This window comes from Theobroma cacao, chromosome 3 (assembly GCF_053813885.1).
Source record: "Theobroma cacao isolate CCN51 chromosome 3, ASM5381388v1, whole genome shotgun sequence".
Classification (NCBI taxonomy): Eukaryota; Viridiplantae; Streptophyta; class Magnoliopsida; order Malvales; family Malvaceae; genus Theobroma; species Theobroma cacao.
Window position 1 is genome coordinate 37781375 of NC_142641.1, and position 23624 is coordinate 37804998.

Genomic DNA, 23624 nt, shown 5'->3' on the forward strand with positions numbered 1-23624 from the left:
ATCCAGCTAGCAAATTTATAAAGATAAACTTTGTCAAAGTAAAAAAATTAAGAGCATGCACTAAGGCATTTAGCCTATGTTTATTTTGAAAGTATAACGCAAGAAAAGTAATTATTGTGGACGTTAATTTCCTTAATTTCCATCCCAAAACCAATAAATCAGACAATTAATGCTTGAGGTATCAGACAATTCATTTTATAATTGGGGATCAAAACCGTCATTTGATGTGTTGTGCAGTCAAATTTTTTCTAGGTCTTTCTAGGACTATATAGTTCAGTAGAAGTTCAATTTATTGCTTGATCAGAATATCGCATAGAGAGTCAAAGAATTGGGTTCAGACTGATTTCAGAGAGAATAGAGCAATGGCCAGCGGCGAACGTAACAGTATGATCACTCTACTAACGTTGTTATTGTTATTAGGGATGGCGATGCTTGACAGAGTTGCTTCACAGAACTATGGCGATGCATTGTCCAAGTGCATTTTATTCTTCGAAGGGCAGAGGTCAGGAAAGCTTCCACCTAACCAAAGAATGAATTGGAGAAAGGACTCTGCTCTTCGTGATGGTTTTGACATTGGTGTAAGTCTCTAATTTCTACGCCATTATTTATTGTATAGCTATTGGTGGATTCTGATTTAGCATAGCATATAATGCAATCTGGTACAAGAACCTTAAAAAGTATGCACAAACCTATGTGATGCATAAAGAAAAGTATACCAATTGCGTGGAATAGGTACAAATTAAATTTTTTGAATTTGTAATGTGCTTTTGAAAAAATGAATTGAAAACAAGTTCTGTATGGACTAATCTTTTAGGATTCATGAATGTTAAATAAAATTCTACAATAAAACTAATTCATACTTTTATGATATTTTTTATTTTGATATTGAACGAAATTAAAAATGTGATTTGATTTTCAGATGAATCTAGTAGGTGGCTATTACGATGCCGGTGACAACGTGAAATTTAATTTTCCAATGGCATTCTCAACAACAATGCTAGCATGGAGCGTAATCGAATTTGGCCAATTTATGGGCTCAGACCTGCAATATGCACTGGATTCCATTCGTTGGGGCACAGACTACTTGCTCGAGGCCACGAAGTTCCCTGGCAAAGTCACGGCCGCCGTTGGTGATCCTAACGCTGATCATAATTGCTGGCAAAGGCCCGAAGACATGGACACTCCAAGAACCAGTTACGTGGTTAATCAAACCCACCCTGGCTCTGAAGTATCAGCCGAGACTGCAGCTGCACTTGCGGCATCTTCCTTGGTCTTCGAGTCCGCTGACAAGAAATACTCTATAGTACTTGTCAATAGGGCAAAGCAGGTAAAATCATGAGGCTGAATATTTTCTTCTTTCGTTCTTTTATTCTTTTCAACCTTTTTTGGTCAATAACTTTACTGCTTTGTTATGTGCGGGTTAGGTCTTTGACTTCGCGGATATGTTTCGGGGGAACTATAAAGACAGTGTTGGCCAAGGAGTGTGTCCATTCTATTGTGATTACGATGGCTATGTGGTACGAAGGCAATCGAGAAATTTAAGAAAGGTTCATCGGGAGATTCATTCTCGCTTCTAATACCAACTATTCTCTTTACAGGACGAACTGATATGGGGAGCAGCATGGTTGTTTAAGGTGACAAACGAACAGAAGTACTGGGACTATCTTCAAAGGAACATTCCACGTCTGCCGAAGAAAGTCACGACGCTTGTAGATGGTCAGTTACAAGCTAGTGCTAGCTTTGCTGAATTTGGATGGGATGCAAAGTACGCCGGTATAAATGTTCTTGTTTCCGGGGTAATAATCTAATTTTCCTTTCATTTTGATTTTTAAAAAACCATTCTTCCTATACCACAATCTAGACTTTTGTTTTGATTGTTTTTGCAGTTGGTAATGAACTCCAACAATTCAAATCCCTATGTTCTCCAAGCGGGGAAATTTGTGTGCACTCTGTTGCCAGAATCGCCTTCCAAATCTGTTTCATACTCTCCAGGTAGCCTGCCATGGGCTTATAATTTACATCACCAAATCTTGCTGGCTGTAACTAATAACTTATTGAACTTACAAAACCTATAGGCTCTTATGTTGATTTGGAAGAAAAGGAGGCTGACGTTGAAGTTTGAATCCATTTTTATAAACCAGACTACCTACATATTACGATCATATTTCCTAGAAACTTTTTACTGATCCTCAAATTCTTTTCAACAAATTGCAGTCTGGTTCTAGACTAACACTAATTTCTAATGCTGGTGTTGAGCAGCCTTTCTTTTATTTTGTTTCAATATTAATTGTCGGTTTAGAATTTAGTTTTGGCCTTACTGATACCTGGCTAATGGGTGATGACTTCCAAATGAGAAATGGTAGGTGGGCTTTTGTTCAAACCTGGTGGAAGCAACATGCAGCATGCCACATCTTTGTCCTTTCTTCTGGTTGTTTACGCTCAATATCTGAAAAAACACAATGGAGCAGTTCCTTGTGGTAATGTTAATGCGGAACCATCTAGGCTCGAGCAAATTGCAAAAGGCCAGGTATGTTCACATGAATCTTAGGTTCTTTAGAATTCTACATATTTATACTTCTCATTTAAATCCAAAAAACAGTTCCATCATTCCCATGAATGTCAGTTTATTTATGTTAGTCTGACAGCCGGACTCTTCAAATTTGCTCAAAGACATCTATATATGAGTAGGCTTTATTGTAAAAATAGGTCTCAGATATGAAGTCTGAAGTCTGAACAGGATGCTGCCCCTCCAATTAAGCATTAGAATGTTGGTTTAGTCCAATATGGTGGAAGCTTACAATTAACTGATGCAGGTGGATTATATACTGGGAAAGAACCCACTGAGTATGTCATACATGGTGGGATTTGGCCAGAAGTTTCCTCAGAGAATACATCATCGGGCTGCTTCTCTACCATCCATTGGTAATCATCCAGAGCACATCAAATGCAAGGATGGAACCCCTTACTTCCAAACCAAAAATCCAAATCCTAACTTGCTTACAGGAGCTATCGTTGGAGGACCAGATGAGAAGGATCAGTTTCCTGATAACCGGATGAATGCTCCACAATCAGAGCCAACTACCTACATTAATGCGCCTTTTGTTGGGGTCCTGGCCTATTTCAAAGCATTTCCAAACCCCCAAGCTATATAGTTTTATAGTTTGCATAAAAAGACTGAAGATAACGGAGCCAACCACGTGATTATGCATCTCTTGTTAGGGTCCTGGCCCACTTGAAAGCATTCCCATCACTTAGAGCTTTATTATTTTCAATAAAACATGAGCTAGTTTATTGTTTATTGGTCAAAAGACTTATTCAATTTTCAATTTTATCCAATATAATTCTTATATTTAAAATCGAAGCAATTTAATTATTTAATTTTAAATTTTTTTTTTAATTTAGTCTCTCTTTTTAACGGCATCTAATTTTGTTAGTAAAGAAGATGACGTTAGCGCTGACGTAACACATTTTGATGATGTAACAATTCCACGTAGCATTAAAATGATGACATAATAATGCTGTTATGGCATTAACATGTGACAATTGAACAAAATTGAGATTTTCAAAGATTAAATTGAAAAAAATAAATAAATATAAATATTTAATTAAATTATTGATTTACTTATTAATAAATAAAATATTTAAGTGTAAAAGATTTATGGTGTTAAAAAATATATATAAATATTTTCTTGATTATTTGATTCTATAATATGTATATTAATTTATCTTTTTTATAAAAATTAAGTTTGAATTCTCCTTCTATAAAAAAATTCAAAAAAATTTCATATTTAAAATTAAATTTAGATGAATAACTTGCGTTATGTTATAATGAAATAATATAAAATGACTAAATAAATTCTTTTTTCTTCTATTTATAATAATATAAAAAATTAAAATTTATTTAACTTAGTTTTTAACTTAAGCTGAACTCAAATTAGTAAAATAGGTTGATTTAGTTACAACTTTAACAATTTATAAATACTCATTCTTTTGAAATTATTCAACTCTTATCCAGTTTACCTATTATTTAAATTTACTCAAAGTTTCTTATAAAACAATTTTATTTAAATTCAAATGCCACAATCAAATTTTTCTAAATTTAAATTTAAATTATTAATTTGAATCTAAAAAAAATTTATTAATAAAATAAAATGGTAAAAATATTTATAGTTATATTTAACTTTATCAACTATAAATGCAGTTTTTAATCTATAAACTTTCATCTTAAAAAATATAACTTGAGATATTAAACAAAATAAAAACATAAAAAATAAATAAAAAATTAAAAAGTGAAGCTCAGGTTCTATGGTTGTAATAAGAGATTTGCCATGTCCAAATTCAGTAAGTTAGAACGAGGAATTATTTTTATAATGATTGCGAATTCCATATCTTCATTCTTCATTTTTTTAAAAGAAAAAACTAAATTAACCTATTTTGCTAATTTAAGTTCACTTTAAGCTAAAAACTAAGTTAAATAAATTTTAAATTTTTATACTATTATAAATAGAAGAAAAAAGAATTTATTTAGTATTTTATAATGTTTTATTATAATGTAATGCAAGTTATTCATCTAAATTTGACTTTAAGTATGAAATTTTTTCAAATTTTTTTTTATAAAAAGAGAATTCAAACTTAATTTTTGTAAAAAGGATAAATTAATGTACGTATTTTAGAATCAAATAATTAAATAAGAAAATAGTTATATATATTTTTTAACACTAAAAATCTTTTACATTTAAATATTTGACTTATTAATAAGTATATCAATAATCTACTTAAATATTTATATTTTTAAAAAAAAAATTTCAATTTAGTCCTTCAATATCTCAATTTTGTTTAATTTAATCCTTGTATTATATGTTTTTGTTCAATTTATTTCATATGACGTGATAAAAATTTTTATTTTGAAAATTTTTCTGATATGTCATGTGGCACTAACATGTCAGCATGTCAGTACCTATCAACATTGCCACATCATCATTTTAGTGCCACGTGGCATTACTTCATCATCATTCGGTGTCACGTGACATGTCACGTCATCATCTTAATACCATATCATCAAAATGTGTCATGTCAATGCTCACGTCATTATTTTTAAAGATAAAATTGGATATCATTACAAGAGGGACTAAATTGAAAAAAAATTTATAATAAAAAGACTAAACTATTTTAAGTTTAAATATAAAAATTAAATTGGATAAAATTAAAAAGTTAAGAGACGAAATAGGCTTTTTGACCATTGTTTATTAGTGGTTAATCTCCATGTTTCATAAAAAGACATTTGTTGTACACTTTCCAGGTTGCCTGCCCGGCCCAGGATTTACAATTAGAGCCCACTAAGGACGGCCTTTTCCTGGGCATGGATTTGTGCTGGGCTAAGGGTTGATTTAGATAGGCCATGAAAAAAAAATATTGAATTTTTTTTCTCAAAAGAAACAAAAAAAAAAGTCGCTATCCGCTGGACCCAGTTAGGTACGATGGCGGAGTTGGCCAACAACGGCTAGGGCCCAGACTAGGAAGTGGAATGAGTAGTTGTCCGACAAAATGTATAGCATACAATCAGGATAAGACCGAAACAAAGTCCTCCGGAAACACAATGAGTAAAAACCACGTCCACGTGTACAGTAATAAACGTTATAGCCGTTAACAACATTAGACTACTTTTTCCCTCAGTGGATTTAAACGAAACATAGAACGTAAAAAGCTCCCCACTTAATCGACACATGCACCACTTCAGCGTTTCTTTTTTATCCAACTGTTTTGTCTTGTCAATCAGGAATAGGCATGTGTTGACGGAAATTTCTTAACAGTTACCTTCTTTCCCTCTCTTTCTTATTCTTGTTCTGCCCTTTCTTTTCCATACATATTGTTTTTGGATTGGGTTAGTAAATGTTTATAAGTATTTAATAAAATTAATTAAAATTAAGAAGAGATAATTCTTTAATTATAAATTTTTTTAAATATCATCTCAATTAGTGTCTATATATATATATATAAATTTTAATGTATAAGGTACTCGTTATTTTTTAAATACTCGAATCCAAACTTGATAATTTGATAAGGTATTCGAACTTTATAAATAATCTATTAAATTTTGAAATTGTCATTCGAACATGTAATTGAATATCTTAAATACTATTCATTAAATATATGATTAAAATAAATTTAAAATCAATTTTTATGTATATTATTAATAAAAATTAAATTAATAAATTATAATTAGTTCATAAAAAAATTACAGTTTAAATTCATATTTAAAACAATTAATGAACTTTAGCAAATATTACATAATTATAAGAAATTTATAAATAAAAAATAATATATATTTAAAATTTAATATTAATATAATCAAATTCGTATATTGAGTACTCTAAAACCATTATCTAAATCCTATCCAAACCCGTGATTAATAATAATTTTACTACTTGAGTTTGATTATGGAGTATCCTAATCTTAATCTGTTTGAGTGATGCAAGGTACTTGATTATAAAGTAACCATAGACATTCCTAAATATACACGAGTAACAATTCCCAAATTTTTGAAAAAAATACAGTATTTAGCTTATACCCTAATATACTAATATTGCTAATGTTCGCAATGATTATGAAAATTTGAATATTTAATCTTAACTTGTAAATCATAATTTATTAAGTTAGTAGAATGCTTTTGGAAATTGGACAAAATAAGAAAAGAAATACACAAAACAGAGGAATCGCTTCAAATCAATATTCCAACCAAAACCTCTACTACAAGAGAGGCTTCATCAATTGTAATTAATCTTCGACGAGGATACAATATGATTCTACACAAAGCAATGTAAGTAAAACAATCTGTAAAGACGGCACAGTATAAATCTCAAAGACTCCGACACTAGTATCTTAAAGAGGCGCCACATAAATTTTACCATGTGACAACATGATCACATATATCCGTATAACAACAGGCCATGCCCTACCTCAGAGCCACATCTAGGCTTGCATACATTACATTTAATCATGGCACACGTAGTTTCTAAATTCAATTAATATAGTATACATGCCTACCCCTGTTCTTGGTTAAGGCTAGCTAACCATGAAGAGAAGCATAGTTGTTGATCAAAGCTAAGGCATTGCTTGTCAAATGAGCGATTCTCAGAATCTTGGTTCTCACAGCCGTCTTCACATTCCCGTTCATGTTATTCCCTTGAAACCCATCGCTGCAGGTGCTCTCGTCTGTCAGAGCAGCGCTAACCCAAGTCTGTACATCGTTTATCATCAGTCCAAAATTGGAGCCTTTGACCTGACCCATCTCGCTTATTGACTTTCTGAGCTCATCTATGCTGTCGCTCAGTTCCTCCACACAGTCTTGCATGGCTTCCGCCTCTCTTGGCTTCAATCCATGGCTTTTGGAAAGCGTTACCATCATGGCGGAGGTTGATTCGGTGGTTGAAAGGGACACATTGAGGGCTGCATGGGCCAAGAGCTGAGGGCTTGTTTGGATCAAGCTAGCGTGGGTTGAGAGAGTCTCAAAACAAAGTTTTGGGTAAGTCGTTGAACTACAAGAGGTTCTGATGAACTCAGCGCTGGACTGTGGGGCAATTTGCCTACCAGCTGAACTAAAATTTATGTAAGAATTAATGGCAAGAAGAATGAGAAGGAATTTAAAAGAATGACTACAGAAGGTGCCTTCCATATCTCTAATGTTTTTTCTTTCCTAAAGACTAAGAAGAGCTATTGGAATATGATGAAAATGGGAAGGGAGACGCCTCCAATTTATAGGGGAAAAAAGATACCCATGTGGGTTAGTCTTGCATTCCTGGTATAATTGGTGGAGTAAATGGGAAGGGAGACGCCTCCAATTTATAGGGGAAAAAAGATACCAATGTGGGTTAGTCTTGCATTCCTGATATAATTGGCGGAGTAAATCGATAGGGGTCCATAAGGGACATTTCCGGAACCAAATAATATGGCTTATAATCCGTGATTAGAGAGAATTGGAGGCAAATTTGTGCTCAACCACTAAAAGTATCCAAATTTTATTACAATTAAAATATGTTTCACCAGTGATCTGATATGACCCTTTACTGTCTTGTAGCTAAACATAAAAAAAAAAAGTTACTGTTTGCACGGTTTTGCAATTGTTGAGTCTTGACTCTTCTCAATCCTAACTGTTGAAGATATTATTTTGCAGACCTCAGAAAAAAATATGCACAAAGTACGTTGTTAGCACCACCAACTTGAATGTTTCTAGCATAATTGTATGTGGCCCAATTTTCCTTGTCAAATGGCAAATCAAGTGGGAGCAAATGACAACGTGTGGTCACAAGCAAACCAAAATAAAATGGTGAGAAAAAGTCTGAATCAGAGTATTTGGAGTCGAAGGATCAAAAGAGCTTACCTTCAATGCATTTGTGTGGGGCCTTAAAAACGAACGAAAGAGGCTTCAAGGCTTCAGCCGCCGGGTTCACACGCACCCATTCCGCCATTTGGTCAGATGAGTCGCCTATCGTTATCCTTGTGCGACACCTGCAAGTCGGCTACATGCAGAGAGAATTAGAAAAGCTGTTGCCCATAGTTATCAAGACCATTATCATGGCAGTCTGATTGGTTTAGCTTTCTCTTTCCGTTGCAGTTTACTAGTTTTCAAGATTAGCATCACCTTGGTCAAAAGGATTTCCCAGTTTTCTTGGATTGTTTGAATTAGAAAATCTTTGTCTACTCGACAATTACGGAGCAGGGTTAGATTTAGAAATCGGACGTTGATTGAAAGTTAAATCTAGACGGTCATTCAAGAACATTTGTTGTTGTAGAAAATACTGAGTCTACCTTCCACCATTAAAGGTCATTTTCTGTATGGCTTGATTTTGAACGTTACAGATATTCCATAAAAAAAAAAAACTTCTTTCCATTTCGTAAAAAAATTTTAAACTGTTCATGTATTATTAGTTAATTTTACATCGAATGCTTCTTATGATATGATATCAAACCATCCCATAGTATGAACTAAAACAGAGCATGAAGATAACATGTGAAAAACGTCCTCAAAGCATCACCAGCTTTTCGTAATTTCAATAGCGACTTAGCATCACGGGTTTGACAGACAATATGGCCCGCCAAAAAGGCTGGGACATTCTACTGTTTGAGTTGAAATTAGAAATAAGTAATAAACATTGTGGTAAAAAGAAAACTTAAGTGGTGTGTACAAATGTAGTAGCAGATATTTTTCCGGAGAAAGGCCCACTGCAAAGCTTGCCAAACATTATTTCCTTCACATTCACTATTATCATCTTAGCTTGAATATTTAATTGTGCAAGTCATGCGTGGTGGGCTCATTAAACTAAACAAGGATATTATTGTACTTTAAAGAAGATTGAAGTCTAGCTAGATGTGGATGTCTAAGTTACAAAGTTTTTCTTCTTAATTTCCTTAATCATGGACGTCCTTCTTTTTGCATATATCCTCTCAGGAGAGTGGATGTAATTTTGCAGCTGTGTTAATTTACAAATTGCAGGCAACCCAAGAGTCAAGCAGATCCTTGATTTATAAGAGGGTCATTCATTGTGCCCTGGCTTCAAATAATACCATCCTCTTTCTTTTGCTTGTGTTGCTTTACCCATTTCTTCTTTGCTTGATCATTTCTTTATATTAGTTGCCATGAATCATTATTCTCTATTTTCCATACAAATACTTGCATTGGAGATAGTCACTCTCTCTTGATGAATCTCACCTCACGTGCAAAAGTGGCTTATTTAAGTGTATAGTATGACTTTTTCTTTATAGCAGTTTAGATAAGAACTTATTATACAGTTCAGGGACCGCAGGGGATGGTTAACGGCCAGCTCTTCCAGTGCACGAGTCTTTTTCTTTCTCGGAAAAACATTTTTTTATCATATCTTCCGTATTTCAATACATGTGAATCACCCCTATGGTCCTATCCTCTCTCTTTATTTCCTCGAAGAGTGGATTTCATTTTTGCAATTCAATAATTGACGGAGGTCGCCCCTGTTTGCCCCTCCCGATTGCAGCCGGTTTTCTGCACTTAACTCCTCGATATTAGGACCACTGTCTCTCCATTCTATCCACATCGATTGAAGGAATTGAGCTTTTATATTTCAATGGAATTTTTAATTTTTTTTAAGCTATCCTATTTCCAATTGGTCAAGAAAATTTTTCAATTTTTATATTTTTTAATTTTATTCAATTTAGTCCATATACTCAAAATCAAAACAATTTAATCTATTAAGTTTAGAAATTATATCAATTTAGTCATTTCTCCTAAAGATATTTAATTTTACCGTAAAAAGATGATATTAACGCTAACATCAACGATGACATTAGTATTGACATGTCACATTTTGATGACGTGACATATCACATGGCATGCGAGCGATGACGTGACAATGTCATATGGTATTATACGATGACGTGGTAATGTTGATGTGTCAGTGCCATGTGATAGATTAAAAAAATTTACAAAAAAATTTCTATCACGTCATAGGGATTAAATTGAACAAAAATATATAGTACAAGAATTAAATTAAATTAAATTGAGATGTTAAGATACTAAATTGAAAAAATTATTTAAAAAATATAAATCTTTAAATAAATTATTGATATGCTTATTAAGAAGTTAAATATTTAAGTGTAAAAGATTTATGATGTTAAAATATATATAAATATTTTCTTACTTGATTATTTGATTTTAAAATATGTAAATTAATTTATATTTTTTACAAAAATTAAGTTTGAATACTCCTTCTATAAACAAAATTTTGAAAAAACTTTCATACCTGGAGTTAAATTTAGATGAATAATTTATATTACATTAACATAAAATAATATAAAATGACTAAATAAATTCTCTTTTCTTCTATTTATAATAGTATAAAAATTTGAAATTTATTTAACTTAGTTTTTAACTTTACTTGAGCTAAAGTTAAATTAGCAAAATATGTTGATTTAGTTTGTTCTTTTAAAAAAAATGAAGAACAGAGATATGAAGTTAGAGATAATTATAAAAATAATTCTTTATTTTGACTTGTTTAATTTAAATATGACAAACCTCTTATTACAAACATAAAATCTAAGCTCTGCCCTTTCAATTTTTTTATTTATTTTTTATGTTTTTATTTTGTTTAATATTTCAAGTTATATTTTTTAAGTTAAAATTTCTTATATTAAAGATTGCATTTATGGTTGATAAAGTTAAATATAACTGTAAATATTTATACCATTTTATTTTATTAACAAATTTTTTGTAAATTCAAATTAATAATTTAACTTTAAATTTAGCAGAATTTGATTGTGGTATTTGAATTTAAATAATTTCGCTTTATAAGAAATTTGAGTAAATTTAAATAAAAGGTAAACTAGGTAAGAGTTGAATAATTGTAAAAGAATATGTATTTGTAAATTTTGAAAATTGTAACTAAATCAACATATTTTGCTAATTTGAGTAAATTTAAATAAAAGGTAAATTGGGTAAGAGTTGAATAATTTTAAAAGAATGTGAAAGTTGTAACTAAATCAACATATTTAGTCATTTTATATTATTTTATTTTAACATAATGCAAGTTATTTATCTAAATTTGACTTTAGGTATGAGATTTTTTCTAAATTTTTTTATAGAAGGAGAATTCAAACTTAATTTTTGTAAAAAAGATAAATTAATTTACATATTCTGAAATCAAATAATCAAGTAAAAAATATTTATATATATATATTTTTTAACACTATAAATCTTTTACACTTAGATATTTGGTTTATTAATAAGCATATTAACAATCTACTTAAAGATTTGTACTTTTCAAAAAAATTTTAATTTAGTCCCTCAACATCTCAATTTTGTTCAATTTAGTCCATGTATTATATATTTTTATTCAATTTAATTCCTATGACGTGATAAAATTTTTTTGAAATTTTTTTAATTTGCCACTTGGCACTGACATGTCAGCATGTCAGTGCCACATCATCACTTGGTGCCATGTGGCGTGCTACATCATCGTTTCAACGCAATATCATCAAAATGTGACATGTCATCGCTAACATCAGTGTTGATATTATTCTTTAATGGCAAAATTAGATATCGTTAGGGGGAAGAATTAAATTGACGTAATTTTCAAAATTAAGAAACTAAATTACTTCAATTTTGAGTTTAAAGATTAAATTGAACAAAATTAAAGAGTATAGGAGCTGAAGGGATCTTTTGATTATTTCCAATTCCATGCCCTTACAGTTACATCCACTATCACCCTCACATTCATCTGCATTACATATCCTTCCACGGCTACTAGGCTAGAACCCCAATCGAGATCCAATGTTGATTTTGTTAAAACTTCCTCTAAGGTAACAATGTACCCGGAGATATGTTACAAGACCCTCTTAGCTTATGCTAGCACCATCCAGACTAGCCCGAGGGAACTTGCCAATGCTGCTTTGTCCGTGAGCCTGAACGGTGCGCAATAAACTTCAAACCTGGCTTTAAAGTTGTCCAAAGAGCCTGGAGAAGCTATTGCCGTTGCGGATTGTGTGGAAACCATGAGAGACTCTGTAGATGAGCTCCACCAATCAAATGCAGCAATGAAGGATCTACAGGGCCCTGACTTTGAGATGAAAATGAGGAATATACAGACTTGGGTTAGTGCTGCTTTGATCAATGAGGATACTTGCATGGATGGGATTGGAGGGAAAGCAATGAATGACAAAATCAAAGACACTATTTGGAGTAATATTGCCAGAGTCGCCCAATTAACCAGCAATGCATTGGCCTTCATCAATGAACTCTCTTATTAGGAATAGAATCTTATTAGCGTCCTTTTTCTTTTCTTTCATGGAATTAGACTCCAAACTAAGGGAAAAACAAGTGTACGTGTATACGTGTGTTACGTGAAAGAAAGTGTGTACCAATATTATTTCCGTTTAAATTAAAAAAAAATTCATTTCATCAAAATTACTAGTCATGTAAATTGAAATTATTAATATATAATATTTATTTCAAAAATTCTATATCAATTTGTAAATATATCTTTCTCAAGGAAGTAAGTTGTTTATAATGATCCATGTCATTTAATTTTCATGATTAAATATGTTTGTGCCATGTTAGTATTAATATTATCATTGAAATAGGAATTCTATGAACTTGACGTTGCTTGACGGATGACTGTTCACATTCTTGCTCTACGCATAAGCACATGTATAATGGACTTCAAATGTGTGTTGGCAGTTCAGAAATATATTTGCAAAGCTTAAATTTATTCTTGACTTATATAATGGAGCCTACAGTTTTCACTTTTCAGTCAGTTAAGCAGCCTTTTCATTTAGCTGCTGTATTGGCTTATGCAAAAAAGTATAGATTTTTTTCTTGTCGGCTGCTCTGTTTCGTTGATTCTGTGACAGAGCCTTCCCTGCTTTCTTATTTGAATAGACAAGATCTTTATCCAAGGAAATAACCCCAAGTGTCAAGAAACCAACCCTGGATTCTTTAGAATAGATCTTAACCATTAATAAACATGGGTGTCTTTTCGCCGCTAATGATTTTGGCGCGATCCTTTTGTAAGATCTTTACTTTCAAATGCCCTGGTCACGATAACGTGTCATGAAAGTCTATTTATTATAATTAGTAAGAGATTTGAAATGATATATGAAGTTTGAGACAAAAAAATTACCTTAAAGAAAAATAAACATGTGTAAGAGGGAAGTGTTGTTAGTCTGTCACATTAATAAAAATAGAAAAGATATGAAGGGTCTAATCCAACTTTTCAACCGTTTTATTGTGTGGCCCAAAATTTTCAATAGTTTAATTTTGCAGGGAATTAGGTTTGAGAAATTGATTCTCCTTGATTTTGCGACAGATAGATGATCAAAATTAATAAATTGATGGGGGAGTGACTTGAAAATCACAAAAAGCTTAGCAGACACGTCTTCATCTTTGTAATATGAGGCCATCAGCCAATTTATTCTTAATCACATATACTTTCTGTCATCTCAAGCTTTGTTGTCCATCAACTTAAGCTACCATTGCTCTCTAATTTCTCTCTCAATCTTCCATGTCGGCATTAACCTTCAAAAGTGGCGTAAAACAACTGATTAGCTTCATCAAACAATGAAGGAATTTGTATTGCTTGGGGCATGACCTCCCCTCACTTGTATCTTCCACCAAATACGCCAGTGGTTCTGCACCTTTTCACGCATCCTTTAATCCAAGGACATGTGAAATCTCCGTACGATATTCAAGGAGCTTGACTTTGTTAAGGGTCTGACTCTGATCGTCCAACGTAACGACGTCCTTCAATTTCATATGGTTCGGGCACATGGCTTGCCTACGCGTTAGACATGCAAAATTAATCCACGTCTAGTTTAAGGAGATGTTAATTAGTTATTAATAATGTGTAAAATATAGATCTTAACAAAACCTTTTGACTAATGATAATCTTTTAATAAAAACTTCATCGATTTACAAATATTTTAAAATACCATGTTACCATTAGGATAAAAATTTATATTTGTTAGGTAAGGAGTATAAAGAGAAAAAATCTTAAAGTCTTTCAAAACACTTTAAAATGACACTTTGGTCACTCTAATTTTAAAAATAATGTTTTGATTCCTTGATTGTCAATAGTTAAAAAAAATTATATCCAATACTATATAAATATTTTAAGACACAAATGTCCTCTTAAAAAAAATTTGCTTATATTTCTTTCCAAAACTTAATAAAATTCACTTTAATATTTAATAAAATTCAATATTTGATAAAAAAGAAAAAAAACTTAAAACTTAATAAAATTCTAAAACAGGATTTATGAATGAACAAATTTATGAATTTTATTAAGTTTTGGAAAGAATATGAACAGATTTTTTAAGAGGATATTTTTGTTTTAAAATATTTTTGTAGCATTAGCTCTAATTCTTTTTAACAGTTGATTAACGGTATTAATAGTCAAAGGATCGAAAACATTATTTTGAAACAAACAAGACAAAATATCCTTTTAAAATGTTTTGAAAAACCTTTTTGAATTTTATCCAATGTGCACAAGCCTCGTGTTACCATGGACACATCCTAAGTGAGAACATATTTATCTTTCAAAAAAAAGGGAGAACATATTCTTTTGCCTTTTTTTTTTTTTTCCTTCTTCTGCTGAACATGTGTAGAATATGTTAATGAACTGCGTGCAGGTAGCTGAATGCTGTTTGATTATTTGCATTGGACAGATCGAATAGTGTTTCGAACCAAGCTCAGCTGACTTAGCCTGTAAGTGTGCTCTGCAAGATCTCTAATTTGCAAATTAATACTGGATCATTGATCATCATTTCGATTTAAAACAATAATAATTGAAAGAAAAAAAAAACAATTACCCATCTGAGCGTTGACTGTAAAGCTTGAATTAGCGATCCTATATAACTGCAACCTCGTAAGTACAACAAAAACAAAGAAGAAGGAAGAAGAAAATGGAAGCTGCTAAGAGTTTGAGAAGTTGTTCTTTACATTTTTTCCATATCTTCATATTTTCGTTTGCCATTCTCTTTCTCATGTCAAGCATTCCAACCATCTCAGCCAAAACCAGCAACAGTTCTTGTATCAAAACCTACAAAAGTTACATCAAAACAGCCTGCAAATCGGCCACATATCAGAAAGATTGCTATAAATCACTCTCCCCGTACGCATCCACCATTAAAACCGATCCAGAGAAACTCTACAAGGTTACATTATACATCACTATAAGAGCTGCTCGTGAAACTTCCTCCTCCATATCATCGTTGTGGAGACTCAAGGACTTGACTCCTACTGAACGAGGGATCATCCGTGATTGCGCTGAAACCGTAAGCGATGCCATCGACGAGCTCAAGCAATCCTTGACGGTGATGACCAATTTGCGAAGCAGCTCAGATCGTAGGTCTGAAATGGAAAATGTAAGGAGCTGGGTTAGCGCTGCGTTAACAGATCAAAGCACATGCACAGATCAGTTTGATGGCCAGACAGTGAGCAATGCAGTGAATAAGAATATCAAGAAGACCGTGTTAAATCTGGCCAGGATGACCAGCAATTGTTTGGCTCTTGTCGATGCTGTCAATTACTAGCTGAAGTATTATGCCAATGAGTAACTTTTGCACTAAGCGTTCGAACAGTCGTTTGAAATTAATTTTATCTCTACTTTGGTTACATGCATCAATATTGTGAATAAAAAGTCATACCGTTACTCTTTCCTGGCAGTCAGCCTATCCAACATTTTCTTGCAGTTCGATTTTTTTTTTTTTATTTTGAAAGACAATTAGTGATTTCATTGCTGATAATAGTTCACAAAAAACTACCATTTTGTGGTATAGTAGAGCAGACAGCACATACAGGACATGAAGCTCCCTGTCATGGCTTGTCCTGCGTGAGAAAAGAGAAAGCAAAGAAAAACTGATCAGGTTGCATAGGGGATCAAGCTACCTACCGAAATATTAACAAGCTCCCTATCAAGACCAAAAAAACACTCCAAGGAGCATGATAGCATCATCCCCCTACAACTGGATCCCACTTCTCTGTACATTTCAGCAAAAATGACAACCTATAGCATCCTATAAATCATTAACCCCTTCGCCCAAGTTGAAGCACCAGCATCCTACGCACTTGCAAAACAGATTACACCTCATCGATCATGCAGAAACTTGCGGTTTGATTTTGATACAAGATGAAATGTATTGCCGAATGACTAAACAGAAGAAAGAGTTTCCAAGTCTATTCATTAATGACGGGTACTAGGCTTCATCACGTGAACCTGGTTTTCACCATTATTTTTCAAATACGATCACCGCCCTCTCCTTTAGCTCCCATGTGCCAATAACATTTTTCTTCTTCAAGAACAAGAAGGATCAGTCTGTTGCGAGTACACTAAGATTCCATTTGCTAATTAATAAATATAATGGTTCCAGATTTCTAAACTTAAATTACACATACTCCCCAATGCCCAATCTCGATAATACTGAAAAATAGTACGGAGAATCCTGGCAGACAGTGTTCCAAACGTAGCGCTGAAGTATATATGAGTTCATTTTTTTTTTTAAGGCAGAATAAAGTTCATTTCACAAAAGATTTACTAAAGACTGCCACATAAGGTAGTGAGGCAGCTCCTTACTGCTTACAAAAATCCAGTAGGCTGCAGAAAAGGAAAGAATCAGGAGGCAAGCCACTGGCTGCCTATGAGATCAAACCCAATTTGGAGTAATGCCATAGCAACTAATGAAGAACATCCAGCAACAAAAGCCCCACCACAATATACATTTTGGGACCACAAAAAGGACTATAACCTAGATAAACAATGGTAAAAGTTCCACAAACGTATAAAACAGGAACTGAAAATGCAACCAAAGAAATTAATTTAGAAAAGCTTACTCTGTATCAATTGCCAACCCATGTTCGATATCATCACGGTCTCCAACAGATCGGGGGCCCTTCAAATTGCCCCCTTAGCCAAATTGTCGGCCGCTCTATTTCCTTCCCTTAGCGTGTGACAGATTTCCCAATCACCAACTGTCTTCTTCAAGCTCTCAATGTGTAAGATCCATTTTCTAAGTCTCCACGGAGCGTTATTTGGACTTTTGATCTACTTCGCGATATTAAGAGAATCACTCTCAATGACAAGTGAGAAATTTCTAACCCAGACCGAGAAGGCGAAGATAACGAAAGCTTCACGAATTGCAAGAAGTTCTGCAAGACTTGAGTCCCCAGTGCCGATATTTTTTGAGAATCTGGCCAACACCACTCCATTTTCACTCCTTAAAATGTCCTCCAATTCCTACATCCCCTGAGTCGCCGTTGGCCGCCCCGTCGACATTAAATTTAAGAGCCCTTCCAAGTGGTCTATTCCAATTAATGGCAACTCTCTTCTTGGGTCTATTGGTCTGGGTAGTAGGACAACTTGGGTGTCTGTACACATCCAAAATAGATCCATGTTGAGAGGGCCAATTAGGATTTGCCCATGCTGTCGTTCGCAAGTGAATTAGTTCCCATGCCTGCTTGCTGTCCCTGCTTGCATTATGAATACAACATCATTTCGAAAAAGCCATATGGTCCAGGAGATGGTGAAAGGGTTCAACGCTCAAATTCTTTTATCTCCATTATTGAAGCATGAAGAATTCCATATCACCACCAGTTCTTTTATCCCTCTAGGCATGACTCAAGTACCTCCCCAACATCTACGCCATGAGTACCAAAAGGTCCAAACTTTGTCACACATAACAAAAAAATGATCAACCATTTCGATGCAGCTTTTACAAAGGCTACATAAGGCATTTTCTTCGCTTAAAGGCCTCTTCGCAGAAACTCAGCTTTTACTGCAATCATTCCATGCATAAGTTGCCACATAAATGCCTCCACCTTGTGAGGGACTATCCCCCCACAGCCATTTCCACATATTAGTCTCATTACTTGGTCTTACACAGTTCATCATCTTTGTACAGTAGGCTTTGGGAGAGTAAGTCCCACTAGAATGTCCTTTCCACAATAGTTCATCTTTCATTTCTTTGTTAAGATGAAATTCCCCAATAACTCTCAAAAACTCACTATGCTGCCCCATCTCCCACCCGAAAGGAGGTCTCCTAAGCTCAACCTTCCACACCCATTTCTCGCCTTCCCAAATTCCGAAATATTTTATTTTCCCTACTTTTTTAACAGCAAGAGCAAAAATGTGAGGGAAAGAGTCCTTGAGCTTTAATCTTTCGATCCATTCATTTTGCTAAAAATTTAGTCTTTCCCCATTTCCAACAACAAAAGCAAAGTCGGGTACCACATGGATGAAATGAGGACTAGAGGGAGATAGCGGGGAAGAAATATTCTTCCACATAGGGGAAGCCCATCTACTGTTAATATTCGGATAGAGACAATCTAGATCCATGTCGTTTTTTTCAATGTCTAATATTACATACTATTAATTGAACCATAACTTGTAAATGGCTCATCAAAATTGTTCAAAAAATATTTACTATTTAATGTTATTGATAAGGTGGCGATCATCAACAATATAATTCATTGTGTACAAAATTTATAGCAAACATATTGATATTGTATCACATTATTATTAGATACTACTCCTATACCACATGATTATAGTTTACTCGAAGAATATGTTTATGTGCTAGACCATGTTTATTTAACTAAGGAAAGAGGGAAAAAAAGGAGCAAAGCCATTATGTCCTTGCATTGTTCTTTTAAATATATTTCTCTTATACTACATATATAGCAAAGTTGGAAACTCATATAGGAATGCAAAAAGAAAAAAAATAGAAAACAAATATTTATATTTATGTTAAAAACAACTAAATATCACAAATAAAGTACTCTCTCGATCCAAATCCTTTAGTTCTTTTTTTTTTTGGAAATGTTCCATTACAATGTCTTTCTCTTTTAATTTTTAACAATTAATACTCTTACTTTTATATATAATTTAACTTTTTAATATTAAAACCATGAAACATCAATTTCATAAAAATAAATAAATTTTAATATAAACGACATTAATATTCATTTTTTTCATCTTTATAAAAATTAATAAAAAACAGTGAAAATAAAATAAAAAATAAGTCAATACCACGTCAGATTTACAAAATTTTACAGGTAAGAACTCCCAATGGTTACAAGAAGCTGAGTGTGATGCATCTTACTGAAATTTCTTTCAATTCATATCTTATTTTATTCTATATTCTAAAGAAACACATGCACGATATTTAGCATGTTTATGATTACTGGATTGCGATAACGGCATGAGGGATTGGTGTGCCCTCCATTAAGTGCGTAGGTGCATGTATACGTTCAAACAGCCTGTCGCTATTTGCATACAATTAAGAATTAATAAGATTTAAAACCCCAATTTAACATATAAAATTTTATTAGTAATGCATTCTCAATTAAAGATTGAAACTTAGATTTGGATAATATAACTATATATGGTAAAAATGAGCGTTTACATGTGTAGAATCATAACTAATTAGCTATCTTATTTATTACAATCTCATAGTATTAATCACGTGCTCGATATCTTGCATAACATAGCTAAAGAATCAAAAGAAAAAGAGTTCATTTCAAAAAAACCCCGTAAGGTGTTTGAAAATAACATTCTCTATAATTTTAATTATTTTTAATCAAAAAAATTAATTTTAAATAAAATTATCCTTAATGAAATCGACATTTATGTTTAGGTCTACGTTTCAAATCGACTCATATCTTTTGAGTTTTTCTCGCTACACCATTAATCTCTAGAGTATTTCCTATAAAAAAAAAAAACCTTTAAGCATTTTGGAATAGTTTTTGACACATGTAAAAAACTTTTGAGTATTTTGAGCATTCTTCGTCAAATAGGCATATTCTTTGATTATATTGTTAAATGGAATATGGTGTATTGTTTGAAGTTGTTGATTTTCTTAAATGAAATTTAGTGATTTTGGTGGTTTTTGGCATTGCGTAATCAATTTTTGGGTATTACGTGACTAGTTTTTAGGTATTATATTACTAATTTTTAAACATTACATGACTAATTTTTAGATATTGTGTGACTTATTGTAGACATTGCGTGATTGATTAGTTAGACATTGCATGACTAATTTTTAGGCATTATGTGACTTAAGCATTGTCTAAAAATTAGTTACGCAATACCTAAAAACTAGTCACGTAATGCTTAAAAATCAAAGACGCAATGATTAAATCACGTAATACCTAAAAACTAGTCTCGTAATATTTAAAAACCAATGACACAATGCCTAAAAACTAATAATGCAATACTTAAGTTTAAGTTGTCAAAGTCATACACTATTCTAATTTACAAATATATTTAATCAATTTTAATTTCTTAATTTTAAAATTTTTATCTGGATAGCAAGATAGAAAAAATCGAAATTATTTTAATTTATCTGAAATTATTTAAAGAGTATTATTATCAAATCATATAAAAAATTGACTTAAAATAATTAAAATTATAATAAAAAATATTTTGAAATTAAACTTACGAGGAGAGTTACTTCTCGTAATTTTCTCAAAGATAAAAATAGTCTGCCCCTAGATTGCATGCATGATATGTTGCCAGCTTAGCATCTAAGAAAATCTCCTGATGAATTATTTTAATCACGACTCGTCTTCTGCCACCTCATTTAACATGTCGTATCAAACTCCATTGATTTTCCCCAAAAATTAAAACATTACTCACCTGACAGTTTTTGCCTATAAATTGTGATCCTATTATCTTATACACACACCCAGCAAAAAACAACATAGGAACACACAGGAGGAAATGGAAGCTAAAAGTTTGACAATGTCAAGCTCTTCTTTGCATTTGCTCCAAGTCTTATTATATCCGTTCTCCATTCTTCTTCTCATGTCAAACATGCAGAAAATCTCAGCCGCTGCGACTACTAAGGCCAATTCTACCGGAACTTACAAAAATTTCATCAAAACAGCCTGCAACACAACCAGGTACCCCAAAGAGTGCAACAAAGCTCTCTCCCCCTATGCATCCACCATTAAAACCGATCCCCAGAAGCTTTGCGACACTGCCTTGTCCTTAACGCTAAATGCCACATGCAATACGTCTTCATCAATAGAATCACTGTCAAAAATGAAGGGGTTAAGTCCTTCCGAAACCGAAATCATCCGTGATTGTTCTGAAACTGTAGGTGATGCCATTGACGAGCTCACGGACTCCTTGAAGGCGATGGCCAGGGCGCAAGGCTCGGAACGTAGGACCGAAATGGGTAACGTAAGGACTTGGGTTAGCGCCGCCCTGACGAATGAGTACACATGCACGGATGAATTTGAAGGCCAGAAAGTAAGCAAAACTGTGAAGAACACAATGAAGAAGAGCGTGATGTATCTTACCAAAATGACTAGCAATTGTTTGGCTCTTCTCAATTTACTGGATTACTGAAGTGTTATCATTAATTAGCATCTTTATTTTATTGTTTAATACAGATGTATATTTTTTTTTCTTGAAAGGCTTAATACAGATGTATATGGTGCAAGTTAATTCTATTCGAAGGGTGCAATATGTACCTGAAATTATATTTATCTCTAATCTATTAGATACAATAATGATGTAAAATTGTATATCTTGTTGCATATGCTCTTATACTTGTTATATATATTTGATTTAAGAATTTTAAGATTAACTTTAGTAAATTTCAATAATATTAAATCAGTTTTGTCCGACTTAAAATGTAAAATTCTCCGATGTGCCAATAATTAAAATAATTACAAGTTAATTACATAATTAATCACAATCTCAACAAAATAACAAATTATAATTAGTACAATAATCTTGCACCATGTGGCATGTGCTCCCCTCCTCTAGTACATACGCTGTACAGAAAACTCAAGAATATTAAAAGGTTGGTGACTTGGTTTAACTAATTCCACATTTCATGTGTGTAAGTATTAGATTGAAGAAAGAACTCTCGCATGTGAAATTGAGCACGTCATTGTCTTATTCAAATATATATATTAAAAATGTGCTGTGGGTATCACTGCATTGCTTGATATTTAATTAATATTTTATGGATCGACGAGAAAAAATGCAGGATTCATTTCATATAAATTTATTCCTATCCTACGCATTCTTGTATATTAGTTAATTATTTGTTTCTTTGCGAAAAGTAAACCTAATAAGAAGGGTTTATTTTATTCCTATTTTATCTGTTTATTCCATGATAAATAGGCCACATTTAAACGTATCCAATGCATTCAATGTAATGGGAGAGGAGGAAAACTTAAGCCATCTTTTTTTAACAAAGCAAGCAATTCCGAAAAGAAACAATTTCTCACATCAAAACGTGGGTGTTGGGCGTTTGATTTAAGGAACAACTTTATTTTTTTTATTGTAAAAGCATGCATAAAGTATTTGACTCTTAAAATTTTAAAATATTTAGCTTATGAGAAGAGTCCTAACAAATATTTAATAAAATTTTTTAATATGTTCATTGTACTCTTCAATAATTCAAAAAATAATAAGAAGATTTGTGTTATTTTAAATTCATCCTTTTAATGAGGTCTAATTTTTCTATCGATTTCATTTTTTTGCCTAATGAACAAAAATATGATCTCTTTGTTTTATTTTTTTTCACTCAATAACTTATGATTTAGTTTAATAAAAATTGAGTCTTTTATTCTTTTGTTTATTTAATTAAACAAAAAATACTGTTAAATAACTGTCTACATTGTATAGCACTTCTATTATAAATTACTAAATGTTATCTTAATTTTTCTTTACCATATTTTTAAAACAGTTTTACTTGAACAACATTTTTTTATAAAAATTCTAATTAAGCCATGCAAATCTTATATATCTCTCGATTCAAGTCATGTCATATAATTATAAAAAATTTTATTTATTAAACAACATATGTGATATATACCGATAAAAACAACCATTTAATAAAGTTTCTTTGTCAGCAATTCCTCTCTCTACGAGTGTAGAAAGTAATGTGCCTTAAATATTTTATTTAAGAAATTAGCAAAATAATTGAGATTTTATTAAGAAAAAATTGGCAAATGAGGAATGGGAGGAAAACCATGAAAAACAGCAACAAGCATTATGTTACAAGATTAGTTGTCGACATTATCGTAACGTGCCGGTCCGAGAACCCATAATATTAATAGGTGAATGCATAGAAAATTGTAAGCATTC

General features: G+C 32.4%; 4 protein-coding genes and 1 pseudogene across 4 annotated transcripts; 4 read left to right on the plus strand and 1 right to left on the minus strand.

The window, feature by feature from the left end:
- Positions 1–362: 362 nt before the first annotated feature.
- On the plus strand, positions 363–3152 carry LOC18605375 (endoglucanase 8-like). The gene is made up of 7 exons (XM_018117479.2): positions 363–578; positions 920–1327; positions 1425–1517; positions 1599–1796; positions 1887–1992; positions 2364–2527; positions 2814–3152. The coding sequence occupies exons 1-7, from the start codon at positions 363–365 to the stop codon at positions 3150–3152; spliced, it is 1524 nt and encodes a 507-aa protein (XP_017972968.1).
- A 3577-nt stretch (positions 3153–6729) lies between these two features.
- On the minus strand, positions 6730–7823 carry LOC18605376 (Plant invertase/pectin methylesterase inhibitor superfamily protein). Its single transcript, XM_007038356.3, has one exon. The coding sequence runs from the start codon at positions 7670–7672 to the stop codon at positions 7067–7069; it is 606 nt and encodes a 201-aa protein (XP_007038418.3). The 5' UTR covers positions 7673–7823; the 3' UTR covers positions 6730–7066.
- A 4225-nt stretch (positions 7824–12048) lies between these two features.
- Positions 12049–12771, plus strand: LOC18605378 (21 kDa protein pseudogene; annotated as a pseudogene).
- A 2237-nt stretch (positions 12772–15008) lies between these two features.
- Positions 15009–16192, plus strand: LOC18605379 (pectinesterase inhibitor 4-like). The gene has a single exon (XM_018117570.2). It carries the CDS (start codon positions 15424–15426, stop codon positions 16051–16053), a length of 630 nt encoding a protein of 209 aa, XP_017973059.2. The 5' UTR covers positions 15009–15423; the 3' UTR covers positions 16054–16192.
- A 5022-nt stretch (positions 16193–21214) lies between these two features.
- LOC18605380 (pectinesterase inhibitor 4-like) lies at positions 21215–21974 on the plus strand. The gene has a single exon (XM_007038360.3). It carries the CDS (start codon positions 21237–21239, stop codon positions 21867–21869), a length of 633 nt encoding a protein of 210 aa, XP_007038422.3. The 5' UTR covers positions 21215–21236; the 3' UTR covers positions 21870–21974.
- The last annotated feature ends 1650 nt before the right edge of the window (positions 21975–23624 follow it).

Coding starts and splice junctions, on each gene's coding strand:
- LOC18605375 (XM_018117479.2), top strand. CDS start 363: ATGGCCAGCGGCGAACGTAACAGTATGATCACTCTACTAACGTTGTTA. Junction 1,328..1,424: donor TTGTCAATAGGGCAAAGCAG/GTAAAATCATGA, acceptor TGTGCGGGTTAG/GTCTTTGACTTCGCGGATAT. Junction 1,518..1,598: donor GTGATTACGATGGCTATGTG/GTACGAAGGCAA, acceptor TTCTCTTTACAG/GACGAACTGATATGGGGAGC.
- LOC18605376 (XM_007038356.3), bottom strand. CDS start 7,672: ATGGAAGGCACCTTCTGTAGTCATTCTTTTAAATTCCTTCTCATTCTT.
- LOC18605379 (XM_018117570.2), top strand. CDS start 15,424: ATGGAAGCTGCTAAGAGTTTGAGAAGTTGTTCTTTACATTTTTTCCAT.
- LOC18605380 (XM_007038360.3), top strand. CDS start 21,237: ATGGAAGCTAAAAGTTTGACAATGTCAAGCTCTTCTTTGCATTTGCTC.